At 42.3% G+C, this 15,722-nt stretch overlaps 1 protein-coding gene across 4 annotated transcripts in view; it reads right to left on the bottom strand.

Moving 5' to 3' along the window:
* Positions 1 to 14,947, bottom strand: part of DPY19L4 (dpy-19 like 4) — a 52,617-nt gene extending 37,670 nt beyond the window's left edge. For all 4 annotated transcript variants that reach the window (XR_012157131.2, XM_073330556.2, XM_073330555.2 and 1 more), the window contains exons 1-6: positions 14,738 to 14,947; positions 10,185 to 10,292; positions 8,190 to 8,314; positions 6,473 to 6,563; positions 5,295 to 5,416; positions 2,858 to 3,003 (exon numbers count right to left, since the gene is read on the bottom strand). Coding sequence is in view for 3 of the 4 variants with exons in the window: in XM_073330556.2 (XP_073186657.2) it covers positions 2,858 to 3,003; positions 5,295 to 5,416; positions 6,473 to 6,563; positions 8,190 to 8,314; positions 10,185 to 10,292; positions 14,738 to 14,747 (602 nt within the window). In the remaining variant the exon portion in view is untranslated. The remainder of the gene's footprint in view (positions 1 to 2,857; positions 3,004 to 5,294; positions 5,417 to 6,472; positions 6,564 to 8,189; positions 8,315 to 10,184; positions 10,293 to 14,737) is intronic.
* Positions 14,948 to 15,722: the final 775 nt, after the last annotated feature.

A 15,722-nucleotide genomic window follows, 5' to 3' on the forward strand; every position in this document is an offset into this window, starting at 1 on the left:
TATCCCTCCCCTCCAGCGTATTTACCACTCCTCCCAGTTTAGTATCATCCGCAAATTTGCTGAGAGTGCAATCCACACCATCCTCCAGATCATTTATGAAGATATTGAACAAAACCGGCCCCAGGACCGACCCCTGGGGCACTCCACTTGACACCAGCTGCCAACTAGACATGAAGCCATTGATCACTACCCGTTGAGCCCGACAATCTAGCCAGCTTTCTACCCACCTTATAGTGCATTCATCCAGCCCATACTTCCTTAACTTGCTGACAAGAATACTGTGGGAGACCGTGTCAAAAGCTTTGCTAAAGTCTAGAAACAATACATCCACTGCTTTCCCTTCATCCACAGAACCAGTAATCTCATCATAAAAGGCGATTAGATTAGTCAGGCATGACTTCCCTTGGTGAATCCATGCTGGCTGTTCCTGATCACTTTCCTCTCATGCAAGTGCTTCAGGATTGATTCTTTGAGGACCTGCTCCATGATTTTTCCAGGGACTGAGGTGAGGCTGACTGGCCTGTAGTTCCCAGGATCCTCCTTCTTCCCTTTTTTAAAGATTGGCACTACGTTAGCCTTTTTCCAGTCATCCGGGACTTCCCCGGTTCGCCACGAGTTTTCAAAGATAATGGCCAATGGCTCTGCAATCACAGCCACCAATTCCTTCAGCACTCTCGGATGCAACTCGTCCGGCCCCATGGACTTGTGCACGTCCAGCTTTTCTAAATAGTCCCTAACCACCTCTATCTCCACAGAGGGCTGGCCATCTCTTCCCCATTTTGTGATGCCCAGCGCAGCAGTCTGGGAGCTGACCTTGTTAGTGAAAACAGAGGCAAAAAAAGCATTGAATACATTAGCTTTTTCCACATCCTCTGTCACTAGATTGCCTCCCTCATTCAGTAAGGGGCCCACACATTCCTTGGCTTTCTTCTTGTTGCCAACATACCTAAAGAAACCCTTCTTGTTATTCTTGACATCTCTGGCTAGCTGCAGCTCCAGGTGCGATTTGGCCCTCCTGATATCATTCCTACATGCCCAAGCAATATTTTTATACTCTTCCCTGGTCATAAGTCCAACCTTCCACTTCTTGTAAGCTTCTTTTTTATGTTTAAGATCCGCTAGGATTTCACCATTAAGCCAAGCTGGTCGCCTGCCATATTTACTATTCTTTCGACTCATCGGGATGGTTTGTCCCTGTAACCTCAACAGGGATTCCTTGAAATACAGCCAGCTCTCCTGGACTCCTTTCCCCTTCAAGTTAGTCCCCCAGGGGATCCTGGCCATCCGTTCCCTGAGGGAGTCGAAGTCTGCTTTCCTGAAGTCCAGGGTCCGTATCCTGCTGCTTACCTTTCTTCCCTGCGTCAGGATCCTGAACTCAACCAACTCATGGTCACTGCCTCCCAGATTCCCATCCACTTTTGCTTCCCCCACTAATTCTACCCGGTTTGTGAGCAGCAGGTCAAGAAAAGCGCCCCCCCTAGTTGGCTCCTCTAGCACTTGCACCAGGAAATTGTCCCCTACGCTTTCCAAAAACTTCCTGGATTGTCTATGCACCGCTGTATTGCTCTCCCAGCAGATATCAGGAAAATTAAAGTCACCCATGAGAATCAGGGCATGCGATCTAGTAGCTTCCGTGAGCTGCCGGAAGAAAGCCTCATCTACCTCATCCCCCTGGTCCGGTGGTCTATAGCAGACTCCTACCACTACATCACTCTTGTTGCACACACTTCTAAACTTAATCCAGAGACACTCAGGTTTTTCTGCAGTTTCGTACCGGAGCTCTGAGCAGTCATACTGCTCCCTTACATACAGTGCTACTCCCCCACCTTTTCTGCCCTGCCTGTCCTTCCTGAACAGTTTATAACCATCCATGACAGTACTCCAGTCATGACTTTATACCTTCCCTCAAAGAAGGTGCTCTTCAACAGTTTCAACTTAAATGCAGCAGGACCCTGTTTATCCAATCTAATTAAGACCGGGTCCAGATTGGATAATCAAAATTCGGATAATCCAGAGAATGGGAAAGTGTGTGGCTAGAGTGCCATCTAATGGCCACAGAAGAGATTGCCCGCTTCTGAACCTGTGTGTGCTGGTTGGTTGGTACTGAGAGCCGGATAATGGAAAGTCGAATAAACGAGGTTCTACTGTAAATCATTAGTACTTTGCACTTTCATAGCTCTTTCCTTCCAAGAATCTCAAAGTGCTTTAGAGCCAATAATAAATCACAGATGCACAGTAAAATCAGTGACAAAGCTAGGAGTAAAACTCAGTCGTTTATTCTCAGAACCAGTTCACATGATTAAACTCTTCAACATACTTTTATAGGGGTTCATAACAGGAAGGGAGTTTTCAGGTAAGTGACCTATTAAACAACAACTTTGGATAACAGGGTCTTCTAGATAAGAGAGATTCTACTTTGCTACAGAAAGCAGATTCAGAAAGCCAAGAGGCTTTGAAGACAAATGCACTGGCATGAAGTTCAAGGCAAGAGAACCACAACCAAAACAGTTAGAGATGGCCAGAGCATGAGATTTCCATTTCATGGCAATTTTCAAGGTTTTGAAATTTGTTTTCCTTCTGCACTGGAACAAAAACAAAACCTTTCAAATGTTTTTGCTAAATGGAATTTTGTTGAAACATCTGCTCTTTCTTACTCTTTGACCAGGGAATCCATCTTGGACCTCAAAAAACCTTCCCATGAAAAACTTTGAAATCGATATATCTCCATAAAACGTTTCAGCTTCAATGAAATAACATTTAAAAAAAATATTTCAACCAAAATGTTCTGACCAGCTCTATGAATATTTTTAAAATGTCTTACTGACAAACTAGATTACATAAAAGGCGTTTTTCTTACCTGTTAATAATGAACCATGCTACGGTCAGCATTCCTGCCAACCAAGTCCCACTCATAACCCAACTGGTTACAAACAATGCAGCCATATAAATTCCCTGCAGTCCAAAAACAATACCAATGTAGAAATACACTGGCTCGATAACCTCCTGAAATTACAAATAAAAGTGAAGAGACATAGCAGCAACTGCGAGCTGAAACTGTAAATTATGACTATATACTGCTAACAGGGTGCTAGATACTTTACAGATAGATAAGATATGCTCCCTATCATAAGAGCTTACTTTTTAAGTATACAACATAAAATGCTCTGGGATAGAGCAGGGGGAGAGGAGGTGTACAAAACAGAGTGAATTAACAGTAGAGTTTAGCACACATCTTGTTGGTGCTATGATTTTGGGTTTGTATTAATAGTGAGGATTTCACATTGAACAGGTTTGATAACATCTTACTGCAGTGAGATTTTAAGTATATAGGCCTCTTGAAAAGAGGAAGTTTAAAGGAGGAACTTTGATAAAGTGAAGGCATGGCAGATGAGGTTACAGATGAGATTCCAAGATCAAGGGAGCATATAGAAAAAAAGAGACAAGAGAGTGGAAGACAGTATACAGTCATGCAGCTTGGGCAGAACAAAGTAGGGAGGAGCAGGGGAGTGGAAAGAGAAAAAGGACTTGTCTAAGTGTAAATATTTTGCCATTTTACCTATACTGATTAACCTCTCCCCATGCCTCCCCCAAAAAGCATAAAGGGAGGCCAAGTCTACACTACAAAGTGTTGTCAACATAGCTATTTTGGTCAAGGGTGTAAAAAAACCCACAGCCCCTAGCCAACATAGCTATGCCAGCAAAACCCCAGTGCAGATGCAGCAATGTCGACGGAAGAGTGCTTCTGTCCACAAAACCTTCAGGGAGGTGTGATGTTACTGTGCAAACAGAAAAACACCTTCTGCTGGCATAAGCGGTGTCTACACTAGGGGGCTTGTCTGGTATAGCTATACTGGCAAAGCATTTGTACTGTAGGCCAGGCCACAGTTATATCAGTATAAAAATGCTTATACCAGTATACTTTGTTCCAGTTTGGGAACCAAAATAAGCTATGTTGGTATAAGGCACTTTTAAACCAGTATAGCTGCATCAAATTAGATGTTTTACTGAATGGAAAAAAACCCACCCCCCAACCAACAGTTATGATGATAAAACTTTCAAGTGTAGACCTGCTCAAAATAGAAGCTGGCTAGGCTGTGCAGGGCCTTCTAGCTTTCACAAAAGAAAAAATTTAAATCAGTAGGGTAGATTTAGATTTCAAAGTCCTTTCCAAAACATTATTTAATCCTCCCTTTGTGAAGTAAGCCTGACTTACTAAATTGTGATTTGCCCAAGGTCACATGGAATATGTCTACAATAAACTTCTGTAGACATACAAATTGACTGTGAATTAACTCAAGGGGTTAACATATGTAAAGGCTAGCATGGACACTCCCCACACTTTTGAAACAGGCAACAAAAGTAAAAAACAAACAGCACTAAGGGCATGGCTACACTTGCAGATGTAGAGCACTTTGAGTTAAACCAGCCTTCGTAGAGCGCAGTAGGGAAAGTGCTGCAATCTGTCCACACTGACAGCTTCAAGCGCACTGGCATGGCCACGTTTGCGGCACTTGCAGTGGCATTGGGAGCAGTACATTATATGGGCAGCTATCCCAGCATGCAATTGACTGCAACGCTTTTCAAATGGGGGTGGGGTGGAGCGTGACAGGAAGTGTGTTGTCTGTATGTGGGGGGAGAGAGTGGGTTTTTGGGGGGCTGAAAGCATGTCAGCATGCTGTCTTGTAAGTTCAGACAGCAGCAGACCTCCCCCTCCTCCCCGCCTCTGTCTCTCACACACACACACAGAGCATTCCACAGTAACGGCTTGCTTTGTCTCAGAGCCGAGCTGTCAGAAACAGAGCTTTCAAAGGGCATATCCGCATTCTTAGGCAAGTTCAAAACAATGACAAGAGTGGCCACTTGACTTAAGGGGATTATGGGATGTTTCCGGAGGCTGATTAGAGCGCAATAATGTAACACCTCGTTCACACTGACGCCTGGGCGTTTCAGCCACTACGCAACAAGCATTAATCTTCTTGCTGAGGTGGAGTACCAGGAGCGCTCTAGCCGTGCAGTCAGAGCACTCTACGTGCCTTACCAGTGTGGACGGGGAGTGAGCTAGGGCACCTGGGGCTGCTTTAATGCACTCTAACTTGCAAGTGTAGCCAAGCCCTAAGTAAAGAAGTCTAGCATAGACAAGCCCAGAGAGTCTGTCAGAGGCTGGATTAGAGCTCAAGAGACCCTGGATCCCAGTGTTATGCTCAGACCACATCCTTTCAACACACATAGCAAACAAAACTTCATACCCATATTATATTGTAAATATAAAAGCAAAGCAGAAGAGATACACATACTTCGCTACCAGATGCTTGATATAAAACACTGGCAATCAACTCTGGATACAATGTCATTTGCTGCACTGCATTTATAGTCCTCAGCGATACAGTTTTATTGTTGTGTGTCAGCTCATAAACACCTGAGGGCAGAAAAGATTTTTTCTAAAATCCCTTATACTGCTTGTAGGAATGACAGTAATAGTGGTGTAAAAGCAGGATAGCAGTAGATCAGACTATTAAGACTACCGACTGATACATCCACACCTAATTTAAAAGGAAGAAGAAAGGATTGTGCTAGATGCAACCTCACCCTGATTATTTTGAGGAAGTCAGCATTAAGTTATTTCCCTTTATAAACATCCGTTGAGCTACCCTTTAAATATAGAGTCCAAGTTCATTGCCTAAAGCTTAAATAGTCTATTCAGTTCCTAGTATACAGCATGATTTTTTAAAACTGTTCACTGGATGCAATTTATCCTTCCCAAACAATGGAATTTGGTGTATATTTTCTTAATCACATTTTGAGGTTAACATGAAAATCAGAAAGGGAAAAACCACTGAGAAATTAAAGATCATCCACATCTTTAACAAAAACACGGCATGTATATTTATTAACAAACATGCATGCATAAATTCCAGAAGACAGGGCAGCTACTTCACAAATGGGAATCAGAATTTATATACATACAGTTCAGTGTCAGATGAAGATTCATTTCAGTTAACACCATTAGCGAACTAAGGTGGCTCAAAGGAATCCATAGGGTAGATAAGAGTTTATTTTGTGGCAAAGATCTCGAAGTGTTCAGTCAGCATGAGATTCTTAATGATTCTGACCCTTATACCTATATAGGAGTCTAAAACCAAATTTCTTAGTCTACTAGAGTGCTTCACTGTCTCAAAGGGAAAAAGGACTTTTCAAGGTTAATAAATAAATGTAAACTAATCTAAAAGATTGTTTAAAGTTACAGAACAAAGAACAATGTCAACAACTACGCTCTTCCGACAACAACAGTACTAAAGCAAGACTCTCCACTGCACATGCATCTCCCTTTGGGAAGAGGATGAGAAAACAAACAATACATGACACATGTATTGTTGTGTTGCTTAATGTACTACTGGAAGGAACTCAGATATTCTGGTGATTAGCAAGGTATAAAAACCTATGTAGAAGGGACTCGAATCAACGTTTGTCATACCTCTTTCAAAGGAAGGAGCCTTTAGCAGTTCTTTATAAAATGAGTAATAAATGGCACTGTCACCCTGAAATGTAATTTCTCGTTCAAGTTCCTAGAAGAAAATAAAATAATTAAATATATATTTATCTCCTATAATTTCTTCTTCTAAAAGACCACATATTTTCAGACAGGCTAGTTTTGTAATACAGCATATGGATATGAATCCACATCTTCAAAACATTAATCTTCACCGCACCCCTGTCATATATGGTATTGTTACCTATAATGTACAGATCCTGAAACTGACACTGAGAACCAAAGCGACTTGCCTAAAACCACATGGTAAATCAGTCAGACTAAGCTCGGCCAGGCTCTGTCCTCCCACCACTACAGCTGCACTCGCAGCTCTCAGGAATTCCCAGTGCAGTGCCCACTGTTGCTACTTTGGTGACATGGGCCTACTTTTAGAATGTTCATATTCAGATATTATTTTGAAATGCTGCCAAAAATTTTCTGAGCAATGCAAGTGACACAAGAGAAATGGTGATTTTCAGTTTGGATCTCAGCAAAACCTGAACAGAATTTCACAGGATAAAGAAAAGACATTTCTCTAACTTAGGGGCTTTCCTCAAGCAAAATTTTAGAGACTTGCTCCAAACAACATAGGTGTTAAAGCATCTCAAAAAAGAGGTCACTAGAATCTTATAGTAGAAAGCCTTAAGCAACCTAAATATAGAGGTTGCAACCGGCTGTCAGTACAATGCTTTGTAGGGATAGCTTAAAAATCAACATGACGGTTTCCAAATATTTGTAGGTCTATTACATCTAGAGCAGATCTTTTATAGTATAGCACCTTTTGCCAACGTAATGCAGGTAAAAGGCATCATATGGGTATAACTCGCCTCTTAAAACTTCTAGGTTGTTTTGGCCATAAAGAGTGTTTTCTCAACAAGACAAGAAGTATAAAACCTAGTTAGTGTATTGATGTTGTCAAAACAAGAAAACAAGATGGAAACCAGCAAAGCTTGTTTAGATGATTACATACTAAAATATATACACAAGGTATAACAGCTCTTCTCATTAGTATAGTGCTTTGTAAATATTAACTACTAATGAATCCAAAATGTCTGTAAAAAAAGCATTATCTCCATTTTACATATGGGAAAACAGGAACACATGAATAACATGCTCAAGACACAGGGTGAGCTGGGGGTCAGCTCTGGAATTAGAACCCAAGAAGTTTCTAATGTCTAGCAGCAGATAAGACAGGTCTCTTCTCAGAGAGTTTGCAATCTAAATGGAGCGAGAATACAGCATCCACTAGAATGGGATGAAGAAAGGACAGACATACATTACATACACCATTATGTGGTTACTCAGTTTAGGCATATGTACATGTGGGTGGCTCCATTTTAGGATTTTTTTTTTTTATAGTGCATACTGTAGGCACTGCTGCAGAAGTTAGTTTTCAGAAGTGATATGAATGAGCTGAGGGTGTTTGAACCATAAAGAGCAGGACAGAAAATGGCATGAAGACATATGTTGGAGGAGACGAGGGAAATTAAGACTGGCATTATTGGCAGAAAGGATACAAAGGACCTTGTCACAGATGTAAGCAAAGGCTACATGATTTAGGGATTTGAAAGCAGGAACAAGAAGTCTGAACCTGACATCCTGATTAATGGGGAGAATTAAAAATACAACACGACATTATTTCACAACTATTCTACTTTTTTACCTGCCTGCTGGAAAACCAGAATTTCCGTTCATGGTATGTTGAGAGGTACACAGCATACATCATCCCACTAGTGATAGCTGCGACACAGCCAAAGAAAAGCTTTGCAAAACGTTGAAATAAGACATCTGTAAAAGAATATTAAAAAGCAAAAATACTCCAGAGAAATATAGTACTTTTGTTAATGTGCCAACTTTTTTTTTTTTTTTTTTTTTTTTTTTTTTTTAAGTTCACATGACTAGTTTACTTACAATTCAGCAAGTTTTTTTAAGGCCCTTAAAATTAACCTAATATTTCATCGTTTTTAAGACACATGAAGAAACCATATAGCAGAGTTGCATTCCTCGAAAGGGAGTTTTATCCCTCATTCCTCACTAATGCTGAATGGGGATTTCATAGATAAATACCTACACATCATGCTGAAAATTTACCCCCATATTAACTATCATGATTTCTGAAACAATCTAGTAAGGAAATACATCCTAGAGAAAACCAGACTGAACTTTCGATTTTATTACACACACAGTAATAGATGTATACAGGCAACAGAAGGTAACATTCATTAGCTCTCAAGAAAATTGCCACCAATACTTTAACATAACTGTTTCCTTTTTCTTCTTCATGAGTGATAAGGCAGAGCTACTATGGAATTTACAGATTTCTTTAATTCAATCAGCACCCATTTCAACTCTAGCTCCCTCTATTTTGTGTTCAAAATGTTTGAGGGTCTGTAACAAACTTATTGAACTGCCCATACATAAAACAACAAAAGCTTTTAGTTGTTCCATTTCTTAAAAATCTAGAACTATTTTAGTTCTTCTATTCCTGGTGCAGAATTATCAATTCAACCATCCTAATTTATAAGCTACTAGAACAGTGGTGGGCAAACTTTTTGGCCAGAGGGCTACATTGGGGTTGTGAAACAGTATGGAGGGCCGGGTAGGGAAGGTTAGGCTGTGCCTCCCCAAACAGCCTGGCCCCTGCCCCCTATCCACCCTCTCCCACTCCCCGCCCCCTTCAGAACCCCCAACCCATCCAACCCCCCCTACTCCTTGTCCCCTGACCTCCCCCTTTCGGGACCCCCCCTACCCCTAACTGCCCCCTGGGACTCCACCCCATCCAACCCCCCCTACTCCCTGGCCCCTGACAGGCCCCCCAACCCATCCAACCCCCCCCCCCCCACACACACACACTCCTTGTCCCCTGAGAGCCCCCTTCCAGGACCCCCATCCCTAACTGCCCCCCCAGGACCCCACCCCCTATCTAACCCCCCCATTCCCTGTCCCCCCCTCCCAGGACCCCCCAGGACCCCACCCCCTATCCAACCCCCTGTCTTCTGACTGCCGCCCCCCCCCCCGAACCTCTGCCCCATCCAACCACCCCCTGTCCCCTGACCTCCCACCCCTTATCCAACCTCCCCTTCCCCCCGCACCCTTACCATGCCACTCAGAGCAGCAGGATAGGCTTATTGGAAAGCCTGGGAGGTGGGCAGGCGAAAGCTGCGCGGTGGAGTAGCTGCAAGGGAGGGAGGACAGCGGTGGAGGGGCCGGGGGTATTGCCTCCCCAGCTGGGAGCTCAGGGGCTGGGCAGGACGGTCCTGTGGGCCAGATGTTTGCCTACCTCTGTACTAGAAAATTCCAGACTCCATTAAAGGATGTAAGTGTGTACAAATACACACGCACATAAATTTAATGAAGTGTTTTGTTTTTAAACAGGCAAAAAAGTGCAACTTTAAGCAGAGATTTTCTATAATAAGAAATGCAATTTGCACATTGCAAAAAATTGAAACGATCAAGCACTATCCTTTTGCTTCATGATATACAAAGTTTCACCACAAGTAGATTGTAGGGCATGTGTGTATGTTTTTAACCACCCAAAGAATCTCATTCAAAATAATTATTCTATAATTATTGTACTAGAAACATAATTCCATACAATTTACATAGTTTAATAAGAACAATAAAAAATGAGAAGTTAACAGAAAATGCTGCAGCTTACATTTTGGCGATCTTCCCAGGTTTGGGTTTTCTTTGTTTCTCTCATCCGGAGCCATTTTGTCAGTTTCTGTGCAATTTTGCTTCTTTCTTTGTCGCAGGTCTTCTGCCCCTTAAGATAGTCCCAGAAGTTATTGCAATATATAGTATCATTTCTAAGAAATCTACACAGCAGTTATTGTTACTGACGCAACCTCATATATAGTATATTCAATAAAAGTCCCATTAAACAAAAATGTGTTAAATCAACTTTCTACCTTTATATTGAATATATAACTAACATACAAGAGATCCATCATGAGATCCTTTCGAGAATTCATTAAAGTTTGCTTTGGGGATTGTGATATCCTGTACTGAAAGTTTGTTATTTTATTTCATAGTTACTTTGGCATATAATGAAGAAAACGGGTTGTCTAAATTAATGGATATAGACATGATTCTGTTCTCACACTGTTTTTACATTGGTGTAACTTCATTGACTTGTGATTTACATTAGTGTAAGTTAGATCAGCATCAGGCCCACATTGCTTTTTTAAAAGACCTGCCCGTTACTGCTACTTTTATATAGTTAAGATTTTAAAAGATAAAGATGAATAGTGATGACCTTTTTAACTTCCAAATCTACTCAGATTAAACCCATACATGCTAATTTAACCAAGAATTCATATAGTCAAAAAAGCCAGTCATTTAATGAAGGCACATAGAAAGATTATAGGCCTGTTTCTGCTCTCATTATTATTATTTTCCGTAGAATCCATAATGTTTTCCAAAAATAAAGTCTAAGCCCCCACCCTGATTTTACAATCTAAAGGGCAAAGAGGCTAATTCATAGATATTAAGACCACAAGGGAACGTTTTTATGAATCCAGTCTGACCTATTGCATAAGATAGGCCTTGGAATTTCATCCAGTAACTGGGGGCTCAATTAGAGCATCTCTTCTAAAAAGCCATCCAATCTTAATTTAAAGACATCAATCTTTACATCCTATGGTAAACCTTTACAACTGTTAATTATTTTCACTGCTAAAAAATTGCACTTATTTACAGTTTAAGTTTGTCTAGCTTCAGTTTCCAGTCATTAGACCTAAAAGTTCAGGAAAAGGATATAACATACAAATAGATGGTTCAAATTGGTGTCTGGCCTATTAGGAAATACGGTTTAAAAACACAATGTTTTAAAAAATATTTTCAGTAAAATATACAGATCTATAATCTGACAAGTCTTTTTTGTACTCAATGCAAATTTTCCATCTACTTCAATGGGAGCAGGTTTGGGAATATGATTGACAAAAGAAATCTCTAGCGTGCTTAAATTTGATGATGGTAGCATGGTATAAAAATCCAAATAAATATAGATGGAGTTAGTTCCCACCTTGCTCTAAAGAGATTAAAAAACGTTAGACAGTAATGTTAAAAACTCAGTGCATTAGAACAGACACATAATTTATGTTTATACAATATGAAGAAGTAAAATCTACATGTAAGTGTTTAATGATATTTTGTGTGCATTTTAGCAGGAAAGCTTAGATGCCTTACTCTGTCATACTAGCCATTACCAAATCAATATCAGTAGGCTACCACTGTAGCTAGTGCCTACATATATATATATTTTTGGCAAACAAACAATCTAAATTTTAATTATAACAGATGCTTGCAGTAAACTCTGAATTTATCAGTAATCACAGAAAAATCCCCAAACTTAAAACTTCCATTTCTGATATAAATACAGATCAGTCCACAAAATGATCTGGACATTGGTTTTTTGGATTGCTCAACAGCTACCAAAATCAATAAACAAAATATACAAGTATGCTATTTCTGTTTGATTTGCAGTTCCCTTAAACAAGAAAGAAATGTTGTTTCCACTTCTGTAAATCCTTTTAATTAAGTGAAATGAAAGTCAAGCAAGGTGACAACTAAAAATAAGTCCAGGATTTTGATTTTATGACACAGCCTCTAGTTCAGAGATTCTCAAACTTTTGTACTGGTGACCCCTTTCACATAGCAAGCCTCTAAGTGCGACCTCCCTTATAAATTAAAAATACTTTTTTATATATTTAACACCATTATAAATGCTGTAGGCAAAGCAGGGTTTGGGGTGGAGACTGACAGCTCACTACCCCCCACATAACCTCATGACCCCCGAGAGGTCCCGACCCCCAGTTTGAGAACCCCTGCTCTAGTTCCTTCATCTCCAGCAACTTCTCATCTTAAATAACCACTTCATAGTGTTCCAAAGTTCCCAGTACAATTGTCTTCAACTTTTAGTGAAAGACCTCCTCTGTTCAACTTCCTGATATGCCTGTGCAGAAAGTAAGGCTTCACTTTAATTGTTTATAAAATGATGTTGGGTTAAATTCATTTATAGTTCAGAATAATTTGATCCTTTTACATGTGTAATGCTGAGATTACAGATTTGACAACTGTATAAAAACTTCTGGATATTCAGCACCATGTACCAAAACAATGCATTTTTGGATACTTTCATGCAACAGCAACGACCAGCAGACAAGTACTCCTTTTCTTTTTGCGAATACAGACTAACACGGCTGTTACTCTGAAATCTGCCATTTTGGCATTCATGGGGGGGGGGGTGAGAAGGCCTGGATTTGTGCTGGGGGTGGCCCACCTTGATTATCATGCGCATTGTGGGGAGAGTGGTCACTTTGGATGAGCTATTGCCAGCGGGATAGTGAGTTTGTGTGTGTGGTTTTTGGGAGGGGGGTGGGGGGGTGAGAGAACCTGGATTTGTGCAGGAAATGGCCCAACTTGATTGTCATGCACATTGTGTGGAGAGTTGTCACTTTGGATGGGCTATCACCAGTAGGAGAGTGAATTTGTGTGCGGGGGTGGAGGGCGAGAAAACCTGGATTTGTGCTGGAAATGGCCCAACTTGATGATCACTTTAGATAAGCTATTACCAGCAGGACAGTGGGGTAGGAGGAGGTATTGTTTCATATTCTCTGTGTGTATATAAAGTCTGCTGCAGTTTCCACGGTATGCATCCGATGAAGTGAGCTGTAGCTCACGAAAGCTTATGCTCTAATAAATTGGTTAGTCTCTAAGGTGCCACAAGTACTCCTTTTCTTTTTGCGAATACAGACTAACACGGCTGTTCCTCTGAGACCAGCAGACAGTAATCATCAAGGTATTCTGGTTTATCCTAAAAACTATGAAGTTATATGCAATTAGATCTCTGTGTTGGACGCTCATGTTCACTTGGAGGGCCATAGATTTTACGGGTTCACCCATCCAGGTCCAGTTGCAGGATTGGGACCATGAAGTGTTTCCATAGAAACTAAAATAACTTACAAGAGGACAATGTCAACTTAACTCATGTTATGAAACTGACTAGATTTCAACAGTAGTTTCAGGAGCCAGCACAAGGCTTAAAACTCCCTACCAACTTCCGTGATTTTACAAGATTTTTCTGGTTCTTTTATTTTTGGGGATGAGAAGAAGGATTATACCTACATAAGCAACAAGGGAAAACTGATCATACACAGAGTGATTTCAAAACACAAAATAAATTGAAAAAAATATTTTTCTCTCTAGTCTTTCAAGTACAGTAATCCTTCAACTACAGTAGTAAATTTATTTTGTTTTTAAAATGGCAGCATCCTGACAAGAATAGTCCCATGTTTCTAACATAAAACTCATCCCAATTTAAGAACATCTGGATATGGTATCATTGTTCTCTGGCTCCAAAAGTGCCACAGGTTTTTTTTTCCATAAAGTCAGTATTTGCAATTATAGAAATTTCCCATTTACAGAACTTGTAGAAATCCAATAATTGTAAGCATTACTATTGTTTCATCTAGTGTGGTTTAGAGTAAAAGGAAAATGGCATGGAGTAGGTGGATTTGTGATCAGTAAGCCACTGCAGAGTACACAGGAGTGAAGACAGCTACCCAGATCAGCAATTAGTAAAGCAACAAGTGGTCTGTAGGCAGCAAACTTTGACGAACGCGAAGTTTAGCTTTGTCTTCACACAAGGCAGGGTGACGAGGAGATCCTCCAATCGGTGCAAAACGAAACAAGGGTGCAGGCTCATGGAGCCACTTAAAAGCCTTGTGATATTTAGTTAAACGCGTATGTTTCAAAACACACGAGGACGAGCCCGGAGCAGCAACCCGGGGCGCCCGATCACACCCAGCTCCTGCCATCGATCGCGACACGGCCGGCTCCGCTGCCGTTTCCACAATCACCTGTGACCCACATCACCGGGGCAACCCCGCCCCGCCCCGCCCCGCCGCTCCAACGGCCCGCGGAACCCCTCAGCCCAGCGAGCGCAGGCCGCCGCCGCCGCCGCCGCGCCCCCCGCCGCGGAACGGACTCGCTCCGGGAACTTCACGGCCGCGTCAGGCAGGGGCGGCGCACGAGCAGCCCCCGTTGTCACTGGCACCAATTCCCCCCGCCCCAGCCCAGGCCCCGCGGCTCCTAACGCCCGCCTGGCAGAGCCCCAGCCCCACGCACCTCCCCCCGGCCCCACAGCCATGGCCGGCCTAGCGCCCCGGGGGAGGATGATACGGGGGCACACGCCATGAAGCCTCTCACCTTCCTCCATCGCCAGCGTCCGGCCGAGCCGCAAGGGCTCCCGCCTGCTCCTCCCGCCGCCCTCTCCAGGGCGAGGGCGTCTGGTCCGCGGTCCCCGCGGCCTCTCCTCCCTGTGGTCCCGGGAGCGGATCGGCTCAAACACCCAAGGAGCGGCGGGCGCTCCTCCCTTCCTGCTGCTCCCGGTGTCGCCCCCGCCTCAGGGGGAACCCTAGTCTCAGGGAGCGGGGAGGTGGCCGGAGCACACAAGTGCAAGTACCGAGGCAATTTGGGTCTCAAATCAGTTCCGGTATGATGGGGGCGGGGCAGGAACATAGTGATGCTCCCCCAGGTTTCAGAGTAGCAGCCCTGTTAGTCTGTGTTCGCAAAAAGAATAGCAGGACTTGTGGCCCCTTAGAGACTAACCAATTTATTTGAGCATGAGCTTTCCTGAGCTACAGCTCACTTCATGGGATGCATTCAGTGGAAATACAGTGGGGAGATTTATATACACAGAGAACATGAAACAATGGGTGTTACCATACACACTGTAACAAGAGAGAGATTACTTAGGGTGAGGTATTACCAGCAGGGGGGGACCTTTCACAGTGATAATCAAGGCGGGCCATTTCCAGCAGTTGACAAGAACCTCTGAGGAACAGTGGGGGGTGGAGGGGGGGAATAAACATGGGGAAATAGTTTTACTTTGTGTAATGACCCATCCACTCCCAGTCTCTATTCAAGCCTAAATTAATTGTATCCAGTTTGCAAATTAATTCCAATTCGGCAGTCTCTGGTTGGAGTCTGTTCTTGAAGTGTTTTTTGTTGAAGAATTGCAACTTTTAGGTCTGTAATCGAGTGACGAAAAGATTGAAGTGTTCTCCGACTGGTTTTTGAATGTTATAATTCTTGACGTCTGATTTGTGTCTATTTATTCTTTTACTTAGAGACTGTCCAGTTTGACCAATGTACATGGCAGAGGGGCATTGCTGGCACATGATGGCATATA

The sequence above is a fragment of the Lepidochelys kempii genome, chromosome 2 (assembly GCF_965140285.1).
Source record: "Lepidochelys kempii isolate rLepKem1 chromosome 2, rLepKem1.hap1, whole genome shotgun sequence".
NCBI lineage: Eukaryota > Metazoa > Chordata > Testudines > Cheloniidae > Lepidochelys > Lepidochelys kempii.